The sequence below is a fragment of the Pagrus pagrus genome (genome assembly GCF_965226575.1).
Source record: "Pagrus pagrus genome assembly, chromosome: 4".
Classification (NCBI taxonomy): Eukaryota; Metazoa; Chordata; class Actinopteri; order Spariformes; family Sparidae; genus Pagrus; species Pagrus pagrus.
Genome location: NC_140188.1, coordinates 30,061,953 through 30,079,197, shown reverse-complemented (window position 1 = coordinate 30,079,197; position 17,245 = coordinate 30,061,953). Strand labels below are relative to the sequence as shown.

Sequence of the window (17,245 nt, the reverse complement as noted above, 5' to 3'; positions counted from 1 at the left end):
GAGCAGCTTTCATAGGAATGAATAGGGCTCCACCTCCATCGCTGTGTCCAGTAATAACAGGTCCATGGCACAGCTAAAGCTGCCGTAAGCGTTGATGTCTTTTTAGCTAACTTGCTGTCTGTTTTGCAGTTAGCTCTCTCCTCCCTCCTCTCTACGTCAACACACTTGCTTCTCCTCCTCCTTTCTTTTTTGCGAGGCAGCTCTGTTTGCCTTTTTCTTTTCTTCAAGCGTTTGATATTATAAGCCGTCACCAGGGGTGCTGGAATTAGCTCTCCCTGTTCCACCATTGCTGCTGTATGTATCAGAGCAGGAGGATCCTGCTCTCTGTATTCCCCCCGAGCAGACAGGACCAGGTGCCCAAGCCATGTCAACAGGCTGCAGTCAACGTGGAGGTGCAGCAGCCCGCTCATCAAGTTCTGCAAAACTATTTTAAAAAATACTGAAAATACTGTTTATAAAAACTCATTACCTAAAAACAAATCAATAAAACATATCATTTAACTAATGGAGTTCTCTTAAATAGCTTAAAATGATATCTGTGACTGAATACTCCAGTCTGGCAGCCATATTCAGGAAGTTCTGGAACTTCCCTTTTTGGTTTCTAAGCAAGACCATGGGTAACTGTGCCAGGTGCTTTTACAGTTTATCTTAGTTAAACATCAGCCTCTCTCAGATCTGCCCTGGCCAATTTATCACTCACAGGCAGGGAGCAGACGGACAGGTTGTCCTCACACTGTGTGGACTTGTCACACTATGTTATTGTTAGTGAGTGTGAGTGAAACTGAACTGGGGGGAAATGACTTTTATGACACATCAGCACTCATCACTGCCACTTATGAAGTGGTTAATTAACAGGTTAGATCAGGTCGGATGAGGAGGCAGCTTTGAACTAAAAAGACAAATCTGGTGTCCTTTGTCAGTGACTCATAGCTTATCATGAGTTCAGTGGGTGTGAGCCGTTTGGGCATGACTGATCCAAATCTAAAAAGCAGTTTTTAACATGATGCATTCTTTATATTATCACTGATTAAACTCCAGAAACATACATACAAGGCGTTCTCTGTTTTCCCCCTGACTCCCATGAACTTTGACTGTTACTGAGTGCTTGTGGTGTTATTTTTCAGAGAACGTTTCCAGGTTACATATTCAGAGATTAGACATTGCGCAACAGCTTTGCTGTCAACCATCTCACAACTGAAGAATGAGAAAATCCTGTTATTATTAATGTTTTGTGATAACAGTCACCAAGAGGAATGAAACCAGTGACTACAAGGACGGAGCTCTGTGTGGGGTTCTCAGAATAGGAAGGAGCTTTACAAGTATGCGTGACCATAACGCATCGCCCTGAGCTGCAGTAAAAGTTTTAGGCAGCTACACAGAAACTCATTTATTGAACACTGCCTGCAGCTGCACAAGTGAGGGCTTGTATAGTTTCTACAGTAGGAAACAAAGTAAACAATGGCTTTATACTCCACACACACACACACACACACACACACACACACACAGTGTGTCCTGCACTTCATATTATTTGTGGGCACAGTGGTGCACACAATGTTCTCTTTTACCGCTAAGGGCTGTTATCACATTTGTTTGACTAATGGACGAACATTTCTATAGTGATTTTCCAGTCTACTGACCGCTCAAAGCACTTTACAACACTTTCACATTCACACACTGATGGCAGAGGCTGCCATGCAAGGTCCCCACCTGCTCATCAGGAGCAATTTGGGGTTCAGTATCTTGCTCAAGGGTACTTAGACAAGGGGAATCGAACCAGTGACCTTCCAATTACTGCATTACTCCTGGGTCACAGCCGTCCCAATGTCAGTCAAATCTCATGTTTAATTGTGCGGTAGGGATGACAGCAGGGGCAAAAAAAACTATTTAATAGGATTTAACTTTTAACTTGTTAACTTTAACTTTCAATCTATGTGCACCAATGGAGAGACGGACAGTAACAGCTCTTTGTTTTTCTGCTAAAATTAAAAAAAATTAAGGTGAACTGCTTCAGAGTAAAGAATAAATAAAGGAATACATAACTTGTCTGTCCACAAAAAAGCTTCGAGGGTCCAGGCCCAGCTGTGAAGAGGTGTTTCAATCTTATACACTGCTGCTACCTGCTGGTAGAACCTCATAACTACAAATCATGGAAACAAAGAGCTTGTAAAAGATCCTTGAACACTAGATGGCGCCAGAGGGCCAGACACAAACCGTTGGCACCAGCTCCAAAACACTAGCAATCACTTAAAATGGAGCTTGAACAGGATGATGCAAGAGAGGCTGAAAGTTTGGTTAAAGCAGTCAGCAGAGAGCTCATTTCATGGTGCGTGAAGCCTCACATGATCAGTCCAATGAAAAGCTGTTTGGAGATGGATTAAAAACCAGTTCATACCCCCAAAAACAGACTTTTAACTGATTTTTGAGGTGGAGTGTGCTCTGTTTTTTTATTTTCAATTCAACCTCTCATCATTTAGGTTCAAACCAACTGTTGCATCATCTGTCCAGTTGGCTGGTCTCAGACCATCTTGCAGATGAACATGCCAGATGTGGAGGTCGTGGGTTGATGTGGTTACATGTCATCTGCAGTTGTGAGGCCAGTTAGATATACTGCCAAAATCTTAGAAATGACACTGATGATGCTCTGACATCTTTATTACTTTATTCGTATTTTATATTGTTAATACATTTCATCAAATGGTGACAATATGTGCCAAGTTCATTGGTAAAATGTAACTCAAGTGTTTAGAAAAGTTATTCTACTCCACTATAGTTCAGAAATATTGTAATTTGTAACTTTTTTTACTACATATATTTTTTGGCTGCTGTAGTTGCTTATTACTTTGTTTACTAAGATTTTACATAAAAAAAACTTGCATGTATGATGCTATAAAATACAACACATTGTGGTCGCACTTTATTTTACAGTACGTTAATAAGACGTAACAGTACGTTAATAAGACGCAACAGGCCGTCCTTTGTATCAAATTAGTCAAAAACAACACCTAATAAGACGTAACAAGCCGCACTTTGTATCATATTAGTCAAAAACAATACCTAATAGGACGTAACAAGCCGCACTTTGTAGGCCTATCAAATTAGACAAAAACAATACCTAATAAGACGTAACAAGCCGCACTTTGTATCATATTAGTCAAAAACAATAGCTAATAAGACGTAACAAGCCGCACTTTGTATCAGATTAGACAAAAACAATACCTAATAACACGTAACAAGCCGTAGGCCTACTTGTTGGCCTTTATAATAGGCTATTCGGACAAAACACACACAGTTCAGAGGAAAATACATTTATTTGGTTTATTTTATTAAAATTGGTGATTAAGGCAGCTGTTGTGTTGACAGACTCTTTATGGATGTTAATACTGCGCACTGTCAGTGTCGCTACGCTCCCCCACCAGTAGATGTCTCCGTACTGTGTAGAGTAGAAAAGACTGCAGAATGATGTACAGAGAAGAAGAGTAACAGGTAGACGGGTAATGTTAGAGCCGAGCGAGTGCAGGAGAAACGAGAAACCAGGTAGCTACGCAATCAGCTAGCAGTTGCTAAAAGTAAATAAGTTCGTCCTCCTGTGCTACATCAACAAAGCAGCGGATACTCCGGAACTCAGGCATGCAAACAGTAGGCCTACAGGTTGCCTTCGTCCGTCACCACCACGAATGCCGCCTGAGTCGCCATTGTAGCATCGGCCAGCACAAGTTAGCTGTTCAGTGAACGTCACTGAGCAGCTCAGTTATTTGACTGACATCTGTTCCTTAATTTAGGAGATAATATTGTTTTTCTGAGAGCTTCGACAGCACAGCAAACCTCCAGAGAAGGACTTCCAGAGAGCGACCATCAGCTCCTCACGAGCAGCGTGTGTTTGAGCTGGAGCTCGGCTACAAACAGCTGTGGAGGCCACTGTGTGAAGAGAGGGCCACTGTGACGCGTTGTGAGCCGCACAGCGCCCTTTAGCCCTGTGCGGACAGAGCTCTGGAGCACTGGAGGCCGTCCACAAGGGTCAGAAAAGCGACACTCTACGAAAGTCTAATAAATGTTTAACATTGAGAAGGAACCCTTCATGTTACACTGCTGTTTTGTTGTAATGTGCCAGAAATGATCCTTTATTAGGTCTTATAAGACTATAACAGTGAGATGGCGCACTTCAGTTTGCAGTGCTCTTTTGTTGTAATGTGCCAGAAATTATCCTTTATTAGGTCTCATAAGACTATAACAGTGAGACGGTGCACTTCAGTTTGCAGTGCTCTTTTGTTGTAATGTGCCAGAAATTATCCTTTATTAGGTCTCAAAAGACTATAACAGTGAGACGGTGCACTTCAGTTTGCATTGCTCTTTTTTTTTGTAATGTGCCAGAAATTATCCTTTATTAGGTCTCATAAGACTATAACAGTGAGACGGCGCACTTCAGTTTGCAGTGCTCTTTTGTTGTAATGTGTCAGAAATTATCCTTTATTAGGTCTAATAAGACTATAACAGTGAGACGGCGCACTTCAGTTTGCAGTGCTCTTTTGTTGTAATGTGCCAGAAGTTATCCTTTATTAGGTCTAATAAGACTATAACAGTGAGATGGCGCACTTCAGTTTGCAGTGCTCTTTTGTTGTAATGTCTCCTAATAAGACTAATAAGTGACTAACAGTGAGAAATAAAGATGCAATGTCCTGGCAGCTTCAATAGCTGGTCTAATATTACTGGGGTTGGATAGTGACATGGCTTTAAATGGTCTGATGTCTTAACTATGGGAGTAGAGCGTCGAGGAAGCCACCTACAAACTCAACAAGACTCCAGGAAACATCCAGGTTACCAGGGACGTGTGTAGTAGCGACCAGATGTTAACCAATGTGGTTTGACTTTAGTTAAGGTACCGTTTTCCTCTAATAATCTATAAATGACTCTGTAAGAAAGTGAAACTATGTTAACTAAACCTCAAATAAATGTATTTTCCTCTGAACTGTGTGTTTTGTCCGAATAGCCTATTATAAAGGCCATGCCTATTATAAAGGCCAACAAGTAGGCCTACGGCTTCTTACATCTCATTAGGTATTGTTTTTGTCTAATTTGATACAAAGTGCGGCTTGTAACGTCTTATTAGCTATTGTTTTTGACTAATATGATACAAAGTGCGGCTTCTTACGTCTTATTAGCTATTGTTTTTGTATACAATGTGCAGCTTGTTACGTCTTATTAGCTATTGTTTTTGACTAATATGATACAAAGTGCAGCTTGTTACGTCTTATTAACGTATTGTTTTTGTCTAATATGATACAAAGTGCGGCTTCTTACGTCTTATTAGCTATTGTTTTTGTATACAAAGTGCAGCTTGTTACGTCTTATTAGCTATTGTTTTTGACTAATATGATACAAAGTGCAGCTTGTTACGTCTTATTAACGTATTGTTTTTGTCTAATTTGATACAAAGTATGGCCTGTTACGTCTTATTAACGTACCGTAAAATAAAGTGCGACCCACATTGTTAGAGAGAGTGGTTTCCAAGCCTTTTTGGCTTGTGACTCCTGACAACAAAACCGTGTCCAGTCCCCTTGTCATATTTCAGATATCTATGAGTGGTTAGCAGGCCCACCAACCAGACATTTCCCCTCAACTTCTCACATGGTCTCATTTATATAACTGTTTGATGCCCAAAGAGGTTAAACTATTTAGTATTAGTTATCATTAAATCGGGTTTGCCACCAACACAAAGCTGTAGCCGTAGACTCAAAAAGCAACTTTCTTACAAAGTGGATCTTTAAAGGGTTGGTAAGTTGTTCTTGAAGTATCTTTTGTGGTGTTTGTAGAAAACCTCTTCACATCAATAAATCAAATGTTGCAGACCATCCAATCGTATCCTTGGGCCTGTATGAAATAATTTGATAGGCTGTCCATCTATGCTCACAGTACACAGCCTCTAGCCTGTTGTTCAGCAGCTAACACAGTTACACAAAGCACACAGCCTCTGAGCCTGTTGTTCAGCAGCTAACAGTTACACAAAGCACACAGCCTCTAGCCTGTTGTTCAGCCTCTAACACAGTCACGAAAAGAACACAGCCTCTGAGCCAGACAACAGAGGTGTGCATCAGCAACAGACACATTCAGCGGCTAACATTAGCACAAAGTACAGACCTACAGCAGTAAGGAGTAACTGTCACGCCTGGCAGCCTTTCCAAACTTAGTTGTGTTCGTGATGGGTATGTTGCTTGTGTTTGTATGATTGAGGTATTGAACAGAGTTATTCATTATGTATTTATTTCAGAATCAGAATCAGAATCAGAATTCCTTTATTTGTCCCGCAAATGGGGAAATTTCTTTGTCACAACAGCCAAAGGACAGTATCACACTTAAACAATAATTAAAAGTAAAAAATAAACAATATAATAAGACATAAGAAATAGAATTTAACTGGTATATACATAATATCTACAATATGAAATTGGTATTTACAATATGACATAGTATTTATTATTTATAATATGGACAGTGTAAGTTTAAACAGTTGGTATTTTTATTTACAAACAATAAATAATAAATATGGATATTAAAAATTGTCCAATTTGTGCAAACCAGAAAGTGTGTGGATATGTGCAGAGTTTTTTTTTTTTTTATTGTACAGTGCACAGTGAGGTCTACTGGGAGCAGTGCTGGTTGTAGACTCTGACAGCAGCAGGAAGGAAGGACCTGCGATACCTCTCCTTCACACACTTGGGGTGTATCAGCCTGTCACTGAAGGAGCTGACCAGTGCTGTGATAGTGGCCTGTAGGGGGTGGGACTCCTTCACCAGCAGCGATGATAGCTTGGCCATCATCCTGCTGTCTCCCACCACCTGCACTGGGTCGAGAGGGCATCCCAGGATGGAGCTGGCCTTCTTGATAAGTTTATCAAGTCTCTTCCTATCTGCTGCCGAGATGCTGCTGCTCCAGCAGACTACACCATAGAAAATGGCTGATGCCACCACAGAGTCATAGAAAGAAGTCAGGAGTGCCCCCTGCACTCCAAAGGACCTGAGCTTCCTCAGCAGATGGAGTCTGCTCTGACCTTTCTTGTATATTGCTGCAGTGTGATCAGTCCAGTCCAGTTTGTTGTTCAGGTGAACTCCCAGGTACTTGTAAGACGTCACCATCTCAATGTCCGTTCCCAGGATGTTCACCTGAATGCAGGGTTGTTTACGCCTGCGGAAATCCACCACCAGCTCTTTGGTCTTCCCGGCGTTGAGCTGGAGGTGGTTCCGCTGGCACCAGTCCACAAAGTCCTGAATAAGTTCTCTGTAGGCTCCGTCATCCCCGTCCTTGATGAGGCCGACGATAGCAGAGTCGTCAGAGAACTTTTGTAGATGGCTGTGGGGTGTTTGGTGGGAGAAATCAGCAGTATACAGGGTGAACAGGAAAGGGGCCAGGACTGTTCCCTGTGGGGCCCCTGTACTGCAGACAACCGTGTCCGACACACAGTCCCGAGCCCTCACATACTGTGGCCGGTTGGTGAGGTAATCGAGGATCCAAGACGTGAGGTGTTGGTCCACCCCCGTGAGCTCCAGCTTGTCCCCCAACAGTGCAGGCTGTATGGTGTTGAAAGCACTGGAGAAATCAAAGAACATGATCCTCACAGTGCTTCCAGGCTTCTCCAGGTGGGACAGTGATCTGTCCAGGAGGAAGATGATGGCGTCGTCCACTCCGATGCCAGGCTGGTATGCAAACTGGAGTGGGTCCATAAAAGGACCCACCAGAGGGCGGAGATGGACAAGGACCAGCCGCTCCAGGGTCTTCATCAGGTGTGAAGTGAGAGCAACTGGTCTGTAGTTGTTGAAGTCCTTAGGGTGAGGAATCTTTGGTACTGGTACCACACAGGAGGTTTTCCACAGCAGTGGCACTTTTCCCAGCTTCAGGCTCATGTTAAAGATGTACTCCACAATCCTGCACAGCTGGTCTGCACAGGACTTGAGGAGCCTGGAGCTGATCCCGTCTGGACCCGTGGACTTCTTCACCTTCAAATTCCTCAGTTGATTCCTCACCTGGATAGTGGAGAGGGACAGATTGGAGCAGGGGGGCTGAGTGTCGGGTGGGGGAGGTGGGTGAATGTCAGGGGGGGCAGTGGAGGGTGTCTGCAACATGAAAGCAGTGGAGAGGGAGGTAGAGGTGAGAATGGGGCAGGAAACAGGGGGGGTGGAAGAGGTGGTGGGGGGCAGCAGAGATGAATGGGCCGGGGGAGGGGTGGGTGTCTGATCAAACCTATTGAAAAATAGGTTCAGGTCGTTCACCCACGTCTGATCCCCGGCAGCCTGGGAGTCTGGTTTCCTCAGTCCTGAGATGGTTTTAAGGCTTTTCCAGACTCCACTGATGTTACTCTGCTGCAGCTGGACCTCCATCTTCCTCCTGTAGCTGTTCTTCCCCTCTCGGATCTTCTTCCTCAGCTCCTTCTGCACAGCCTTCAGCTCCTCCTTGTTTCCTGACCTAAAGGCCCTCTTTTTCTCCTTAAGGAGAGCCTTAATGTCAGGATTAATCCAGGGTTTGCTATTTGAAAAACACCGTACAGTCCTGGTGGGTACAGTGTTTTCAACACAGAAGTTGATGTAGTCCGTTATGCATCCTGTTAAGCTGTCGATGTCCTCCCCATGAGAAACACACAGTTCTTCCCACACAGTCGAGTCAAAGCAGTCCCTCAGAGCCTCTTCAGACTCCTCAGTCCATGCTTTAACTGTGCGGGTCTCCACTGGTTGCCTGTTTACAAGGGGCTTGTACACAGGCAGGAGATGCACCAGGTTGTGGTCAGATCTTCCCAGGGGAGGGAGGGGGGATGAGTTGTATGCCTCCTTGCTGTTGGCATAGAATAAGTCCAGTGTTTTATTGTCTCTGGTGTGGCAGGTGACATACTGTGTGAATGTGGGCAGGGTGGAGGACAGAGAGGCATGATTGAAGTCTCCAGAGATGAGGAAGAGGGCCTGTGGGTGCTGTGTCTGCAGTGAGCTTGTGACTGAGTGGAGAGCGTCACAAGCTGCATCAGCGTTAGCAGAGGGGGGGATATACACAGCGAGTACGATCACCTGTGTAAACTCCCTCGGGAGGTAGTACGGCCTCATGCTAACCGCTAAAAGTTCAATGTCTTTACTGCAGACCTGCTCTTTAACAGTGATGTGCCCAGAGTTTTTTTGACTAAAAAGGCAAAGAGACCTTGTTTAACTTAGCGAAATTTTTGCTAATACATATCTCCCAGCTGGCCAGTGAGAGATACGGGGCTTTCTGTGCCGTCACGTGTGTGAACGGGGACGCCCTTCCATTCCGAAACACCCCCACTCCGAAACACCGCTGTTCCGAATCCGACTTTCAAGTTCCAATTACTTCCCAATAGATTTAGGGTCAGGGGTACCCCAATAGCCTTTTCGGAATAGCGGGGTCTTTAGAAAAAATGGGAAACCCCGCCATTACGAAGAATGGAAGTCTATTTTCGGAACAGCAGGGTTTCGGAAAGGCGGGGTGTAACCGTGTGAACACATGAACACACATCTCTGAAGGGAGGAGGAGGGATTTTTATCAGTTAGATACTTTTTAAATTTAGCTGGATTTGGCTGGTTTCCTCATCTTACCAACCTTGTAATAAATAACTTTTACTTTGCGGTTTAGTGTTTTTACTTTAAGGTGAAGTAGACAATTCTCTAGAACGATAGTTAGAAAGTTGAAAGATGGTTACTACCTCATTCCCAGGTTGTCAAATACTGACATTTAGTCTTGGCAAGCGCCCTGGTGGCCAACCCCCAGCGTCAGTATTAAAACAAGCTGTATCTGTCATTACACAGTAGATCAAAGGGTTCCAAAAGTGTATAATTAACTTAATGACTGCTCCACTGCTCCTCTCTCGTGTAGGGTCCCACAGGGCTCTGTGCTTAGCCCTCTTTTATTTTCTCTCTATCTAGTCTCACTTGGTTACATTCTCAGGAAACATGACATTTCTTTTCACTGTTATGCGGATGACAGTCAGATCTATGTCCCCCTTAAAAAGTCTGACTCCTACTCTGTTAAGCCACTGCTAAAGTGTTTACATGACCTTAAAACTTGGATGTCTTTAAATTTTCTAAATTTTAATTAAAAAAAGACAGAAGTCATGGTCTGTGGTGGCACTTCTGTGACCCCCCTAGTTGATCTGGGTTCTTTGGCACAGTATCACAAGCCATTTGTGAACAATCTGGGGGTAAAAGTGGACGCAGACCTTAAATTTGACAGCCAGATTAAAGCTGTGGTGAAGTCCAGCTTTTTCTAGTTGAGGCAGCTGGCAAAAATTAAACCAGTCCTTCAGAGACAGCACTTTGAGACAGTAATCCACGTCTTTCTGACCACTCGGCTGGATAACTGTAATGCACTTGATATGGGGGTTAGTGGGTCCTCCATTGCTCGTCTTCAACTGGTACAAAATGCTGCTGCACGTCTTTTAACTGGCACAAGCAAGTATGAGCACATTTCACCTATTTCAGCTTCACTCCACTGGCTGCCCATCCATTTAAGGATTCATTTTTAAACTCTGTTATTTGCTTTTAAAGCCTTGAATGGCCTTGCCCCCACCTTACCTCTCTGAGCTGCTGCACCCCTACACTCCCAGCCGCTCTCTCAGGTCAGCTGACCAGCTGCTCCTGAAAGTGCCTAAAGCTAGGCTTAAGCTCAGAGGGGAGCGAGCATTGGCCGTTACAGCTCCAAAACTTTGGAATGGATTGCTGCTACACATTAGACAGGCCTCCTCACTGTCTCATTTTAAAACTCTTCTTAAAACCCACCTCTTTCCTTTGGCTTTTGACACCATGTAGGGTGTTGATTTTATGATTTTATGTGTATATGTGCATATTTTTATCTTGTGCAGGCAGTGCATTTTATTTTATTTTATTTTATTACTTTTATCTTTCTATTGTGTACTTCATCTTTGTATTGTGCTTCTATTGTGTTATCTATTTATTGTGTTTTATCTTGTTGTGCAGCACTTTGGAAAACCTTGTGTTTGTTAAAATCGTGCTATATAAATAAAGTGGATTGGACTGGATTGGATGAATGAGCCTTCACCAATTGTTCACGTTTTCCTCTCTAAAGGACTTCCCTGGCACACTAGTCAGTTGTAAAGTCAAAAATGTATGTAATTTTCTCTTGTCAGTCTGCCAGGCGCTGCAGGCAGAATGCTGAGTATGTTAGTCATGATAAGTGTTCTGTTTTTGTCAACGTGACTGGTCCAACCAAGGTGTTGTCTCTCCCTGAGCAATAATTCCACATATTTAGGGTGTTGCAGAGCCCACTCTCTGAGGGAGACTGGGTTGCTGATAGTCATTTTCAAATTTTCAATAAAAATATAGAAATATTTAATTCCTCTTGAAGTGTGAAAGTGTTTAAACAACTCTTGGCATTTTCCAACACAACTATCTCTCAGTCTTTATATATATATATATATATATATAGAGAGAGAGAGAGAGAGAGAGAGAGAGAGAGAGAGTCGAGAAGAGCTCAGTCTGACTGTGGCAGACGTGCCTTTCTCCCTTTTGTCTAAGAGTTTAACACTACCCCTCAAACTTTTGAAGTAGGTTAAAGAGTGAGAAAAGTCCAAGTCAGGGGGCATTTAGGATGGTTGGTGAGTCATACACTGGACTTTGGAGAGTTTGTGTCCCTTTTGTGACCAAGAGTCAATTGTTCAATGTATGTTATGTAAGTTAACATACATAAATGACTTACCTACGTTTGTGAGTTACTTATATCACTCATGTTTTGAATTACGTTACAGAAGTTACAAGATTTAACGTAGTTATTTAAACCCAATGTATGTTCTTTTCCTAATTTATCCAACTATGTTTTGTGCCTAAATCTAACCAAACAGTAACAATCTGAATAATAACAGCCCAGGAGTCATGATATGGTAAAGTCTGTGAACAGTTGGTCAGCAAGCTTTATTTTGAAAGTAACACACACTGCATATTACGAATAATTTCTAATGTGACAAAAGAGCCCTTCATGTACAAAACTGACGCTAGAGGGGTAGGTCCTCTTCATAGACTGAGCTGCCGTATTTGTCAAGGTCGGAGTGAGAACGTGTTTGATTCAAACATACCATAGGTGGTACAGCCAGATTGTGTGTCAAGTGTATTCGCCTGGCTTCCCACACTTGAAAAAGGAAGGACTCTGACACAGGATTTCACTCTCCCTGGTTTATTTAGCCAGTGACAAGCACGTTGGTAATGAAGAAGGTGAAAAACCGGTAGCCTTTTTTTTTAACCCTTTTTCCCATGCGTTTGGCGGTGTTGCTGTGATCTTTTTACTTTTCTCTGATGTGAATGTGTCTGCTGCCTCAGCTCCGGTGCATCACAACTGAATGACTGAGTGTCTCCTATTGTTCTGAGATCGGGTCCGCTGTCACGTGTGCGCGCGCACCCGCTGTCGCGCTCCAGGCGGATTGCCGCAACACCTCCCACTCGATCTTTGTGCGGTGAAACCCGGAAAGATCGCAAACGATCGCACCTCTCAGTCGAGATGGTCCTCCTTGAACTGATCCTCCACTGGGATGAGTATGACAAGGCGCCTGACGTCTCGATGGAGTATGGTACTCTGGAAATCCTTCCCCTTAGACTCTTTGGCGACAGGTTTTGGGGTCATCCCTTGAATACACCCACTTGGAGAGACTTTCACATGGACGTCCCGGACAATACCTTTGGAATCAGCGCTCACACCAACAACTCTCGCTAGCTTGAACTGCCCTCTTAGCGCGTTTTGGTCGCAGAGCCAAACGATGTCTCCAATGGCAACATTTCTTCCAGCAGTATGCCACTTACTGCGGACAAACAGGTTTGGACCTGCAAGTTGGCTCCAGGACTTCCAAAAGTCGCTAACTTGAGGCTGCATCTCTTGCAGCCTTTTGAATGGGCAGGTGGTGTAATCAAATGTCTTGAAATCTCCACTATGTGTGGCTCGACCAAGCAACAGGGTGTTTGGTGTGATGTACTGGATGTGGTCTTCACAGCTCTGGACTCTGGCGTCGATGGGCCTTTCGTTGGCAAGGTTGGCAGCTAGCTTGAGTACCGTTAGGAATTCGCTGAAGGTAAGGCCCTCTCCTCTACCAAGACTTTGGAGAGCTCTTTTTGTGACCTTCACAGCTGCTTCGGCAGCGCCATTCCGGTGAGGTGAATCTGCTGGAAGGATCCACCACGACCAGTCGGACCCATGTGTGGCAGCATATTCTTCTAGTGAGTCTTTGTTTTGTTGTTTCAGGTAGGTGTATATGTCCTCCAGGACAGGTTTCGCACCGATAAAGTTTGTACCCGGATCAGACCAGATCTTTTGGGGATGGCCTCGGATGGAAGTAAACCTCTGGTAAGTGAGTAGGAAGCTCTCTGTTGATAGCGTGTTTGCCAGTTCGACATGGATGGCTCGGCTTGACATGCAGCAGAAGAGCACGCCCCATACTTTCATGCTTACTCTCCTCTTGATATCATCCTTCACCTGGTACAGTCCAAACAGGTCGACGGATGTGAATTGAAATGGTGCAGCTGGACTTGACCTCTCCTCAGGTAAGCTTCCCATTATCTGTTGACAGGTTTTTGCTTTAGCCTTCTTGCAAATTATGCATCTGTCAACGACCTTTTGGGCATTGATCCGTCCCTTGATGACCCATGCTTTCTTTCGCACCCGCAGCAAAGTTCCTGCCACTCCTTCATGTCCCTCATTATGTGCTCCTTGGGCTAGGAGGGTGGAGATCCAGGCATGGAAAGGAAGCAGGGGAACAGCTTTGTGGTCCTCTTTGAAGTACTGGATTCTGCCACCACACATCAGGAGTCCAGTTATTTGGTCTTTGTAGACAACAAGTCTGTCCATTGTTGTACTTGGAAAGTGTACACCCTCTTGTGCTGCCAGGCATAGGTCTCGAAACGCATCTTCTCTCTCATTGACTGTGATGACACCGGAAGAGGGTACTGCCTCCCACTTTTCTTTGTCCCCAATCTTGCCATACAGGAACTTCTTTGCTGCTCTCCAAGTCCACGCTATCGTCCCGACCAGCCGCCTTAGATTGCTGAAGCGTCTTTCATCCAGTAGCTTTCGGACTGTTGCCACTGCAGGTGGTTTTCTGGACGTGGACTCTGTTTTCTGGACTGTGATTGGATCCTGCACTTTCAGTTGACTTCGGGTGAGTACTGCAACAAACGTTTTCTTCTGCATTTTTGTTATATTGACTCTAGCTTGTGCAGCAACGTCTTTGGCTGATTTCTTTGGCCACTCACTCACAGGAAGTTGAAGGAACTTTGGACCCGATTGCCAGTCCGATTCCTCAGTTAGGTCATCAGGACTTGCCCCTCGAGTGATGATATCAGCAAAGTTCAAAGGCCCTGGAATCCACCACCAATCTCGGATGTCTGTACTGCCCTGGATCTCGCCAACTCGGTTTGCGTAGAAGGTCTGGTAGCCATAACTTTCACGCTGTATTGCGCCCAAGATGGTCTGACTGTCAACAAGATGGTACCATGTCTCGACTTCAATACGGCACTGTCTCTGGAAGTAGTTCTTCAACCGGGCAGCAAAGACTGCCCCGCACATCTCCGCCTTCACAGGGTCACCCTTGTGGTCAAGAGGGGTCAGCTTGGCCTTGAACTCGACTAACCTCACCATGACACCATGGCTGCAGCTCCAGCGTAGGTACAGCACAGCGCCGTATGCGTGCTCACTGCCATCAGAGAAGGTAATGCCACTTGGTCTTCCACAGGGGTCTGGTGGCGTCAAAGGTCTGGTGAATCTGTGTTGACTCAGGTCAGCATACTCTTCAAGGAGCTTTATGGCATCTTCTCTGAGTTCTCTGGACAAAGCAGCATCCCAGGTGTCTTCTTTGCAGTACATTACTTTTGCTTCTTGAAAAGCCCTTCGGATCAGGATGGCTCCCTTCTGTTTTACAGGAGCCACAAGACTGAGTGGATCATAGAGACCAGAGACTTGATTTAACAGTTCTCGTCTGGTGAGTGGATCTGGGGTCTGTCTTCTTACTTCTTTTCTCAGTAAGTTCTGACCAAGGCGCATTTTTTTCTTCTTCTTGGAGAAGTTCACTGCAACCATGACATGTAGCTTGTCATCTTCAATGGTGTAACCAAGGCCAAGGGCTTTATTGTCCTCTTCAGTGAGTTGGTTCGGCAGGATCATATTCTTTGACTCCATCTTCCCACCTCTCTGACCTCTCCTCCCACTTTGATCAGAGTAGACCCAGGGCTTCATGTAGAATCCGCCAGCTTTAAGGATCTGCTCAATGTTGGACGTGAGGACTTTCAGGTGGTCGAGGTTGTTGTGAGAGGTCAGGATGTCGTCAACATATGCATCTTCCTCCAGCACACGTTTCTCCTCTTTGAAGTGACTGAATGACGGCAGGTTGGCAGTCTCTCGCATGGCGACTTGGGCTATGCAACCAGCAGGTTTGTCTCCGATGTTGACTCTTGTTATGGCAAAATCTTCTATTTCAGCATCTTCGGTGTCACGCCACAGGAACCTGTGCAGGTGGACCTCTCTCTCCTCCAACCAGACAGAGTTATACATTTTGCGGATGTCACTGTAGGAGATACACTGTATTAAAGGCAAGGTATTAATCACTGAAGATTAATAAAACACTCGTTAATGGGGCACCACCTCCGATGTTTTGTCTATTTGAATAATCCGGAGGTAATTAATCAAATCCGACTAAACAAGGTTAACTTGTATCAATTTAAATCAATTTAGTTAGTCTCATAGCTGAATTAGTGACTTCTTTATACAGTTTCCTCGGTTCTCCACATCAAAGCAAGTAAGCACAGACAACGACGTACGGTTAAATATGTTTATTTACTAAATAAATCAAGGTGAATAAATGAAATGATGATTCAGACAACAATAAAACAAACAGAAATGTGAAGACTATATGGTTAAAGTGACAGGATTATTTAAGGTGGATGAGCGATGGTAAAGTCGTGAGTCTGGGCAGCATTCAAATGTTACGAGAGTAATTTTGATACTAACGAGACCCTAACCGGACTTGTCTTGTGAAAAGATTATTATGAATTAGGAATTAAAAGAACACCAACTCATGAACGTTTAGTGAAACGTGTGCAAGATGCTTAGCCTACTTCGTCTGAAGAGTGGAGAAGCCTTTCGCTTCGATCTTTCTGCCGGATTTCGTCTGAGGGATTGCTGGCTCGCGGTAGCTGCGGGTCCCGAAGAAAGAGGGAAGATGCGGTCGATCCGACTTCACAGCAGGCGGCTCTCTCTCGTCCAGGTGTCGGAGAGAGATCAGCTGATCCAGCGCTCAGCAGAGGATGGTCCGGTTCGACCTCACAGCAGGCGGCTCTCTCTCTCGTCCAGGTGTCGGAGAGAGATCAGCTGGTCCAGCGCTCAGCAGAGGATGGTCCGGTTCGCTGCCCAGCGGGATGGTACCGCTCGTGAGCGTAGAGGGCAGCGTAACTTCAGCTTGGCACAAAGTCGTTACAAACCGTAGTCCTAGGTTTGTGGAAACAGGCAGTGACACTGCGCGTTTTGCTTGGCGTTTTTAGTCTTAAAAAAGACTGTTGTTTATCTTCACACTCTGAGTGGTGACTTTTAACTCTAATTCAACTGATATTTAACTTTCCTGACGAGGATAACGAAAGGATGACGCTGGCCTGGCGCTTCCTCAGTTGTTTCTCAATACAAGAATAATTAAACTGAATTCTGTTCCACTGAATAAAATAGTGATACTTAACAAAAATAGTAAGGACGGAACTTACTTCTATTAACGTCTAACAAAAATAAAAGCTCTTAAAGATTATCGCACGTGGTCGATTGTACGGAGATTTTTATACCTAGGAGCTTGTTACAAAAAGAAGCAAAGTAAAGTGTTGAAAAATTTAGCAAAGAAGAGAAAAAGGACGAGGGAGCTCTGTCCCTTGGTTTTAATAGTTCCGACAACAGGCGGAGCAAAGGGGCGTACTGACCACACTCCTAGTGTGGATGTTTTAATTCCACACCTTTAAACTTGATTAATTCCAACTATCAAGTTAACGCTTCGAAATCGCGCTTAGCCTTTCTCAGAACTTTACCATGGCAAAAGTAGATGGACTTTTGTGAAACAATAAGACAGTATGATCTGATTAAAATCATTGAACACTTAAATGAAATCAACACTGGATCAGAACATAAGAATACACTTGAAGACAACGTAGGACTGATGAAACTGGTCGCTTATACATGTTCCTTCTAGTGTTAGCTTAAGGCTTGTGAAGAAAAACATTTTACAGACTTTTAA

At 44.2% G+C, this 17,245-nt stretch overlaps 1 protein-coding gene across 1 annotated transcript; it reads right to left on the bottom strand.

Moving 5' to 3' along the window:
• Positions 1-7,996: 7,996 nt before the first annotated feature.
• LOC311256215 (uncharacterized protein) lies at positions 7,997-10,789 on the bottom strand (the record flags this gene model as incomplete). Its single annotated transcript, XM_084351065.1, has 3 exons — positions 7,997-8,015; positions 8,266-8,817; positions 10,764-10,789. 3 exons carry the CDS (start codon positions 10,787-10,789, stop codon positions 8,012-8,014), a joined length of 582 nt encoding a protein of 193 aa, XP_084207191.1. The 3' UTR covers positions 7,997-8,011.
• Positions 10,790-17,245: the final 6,456 nt, after the last annotated feature.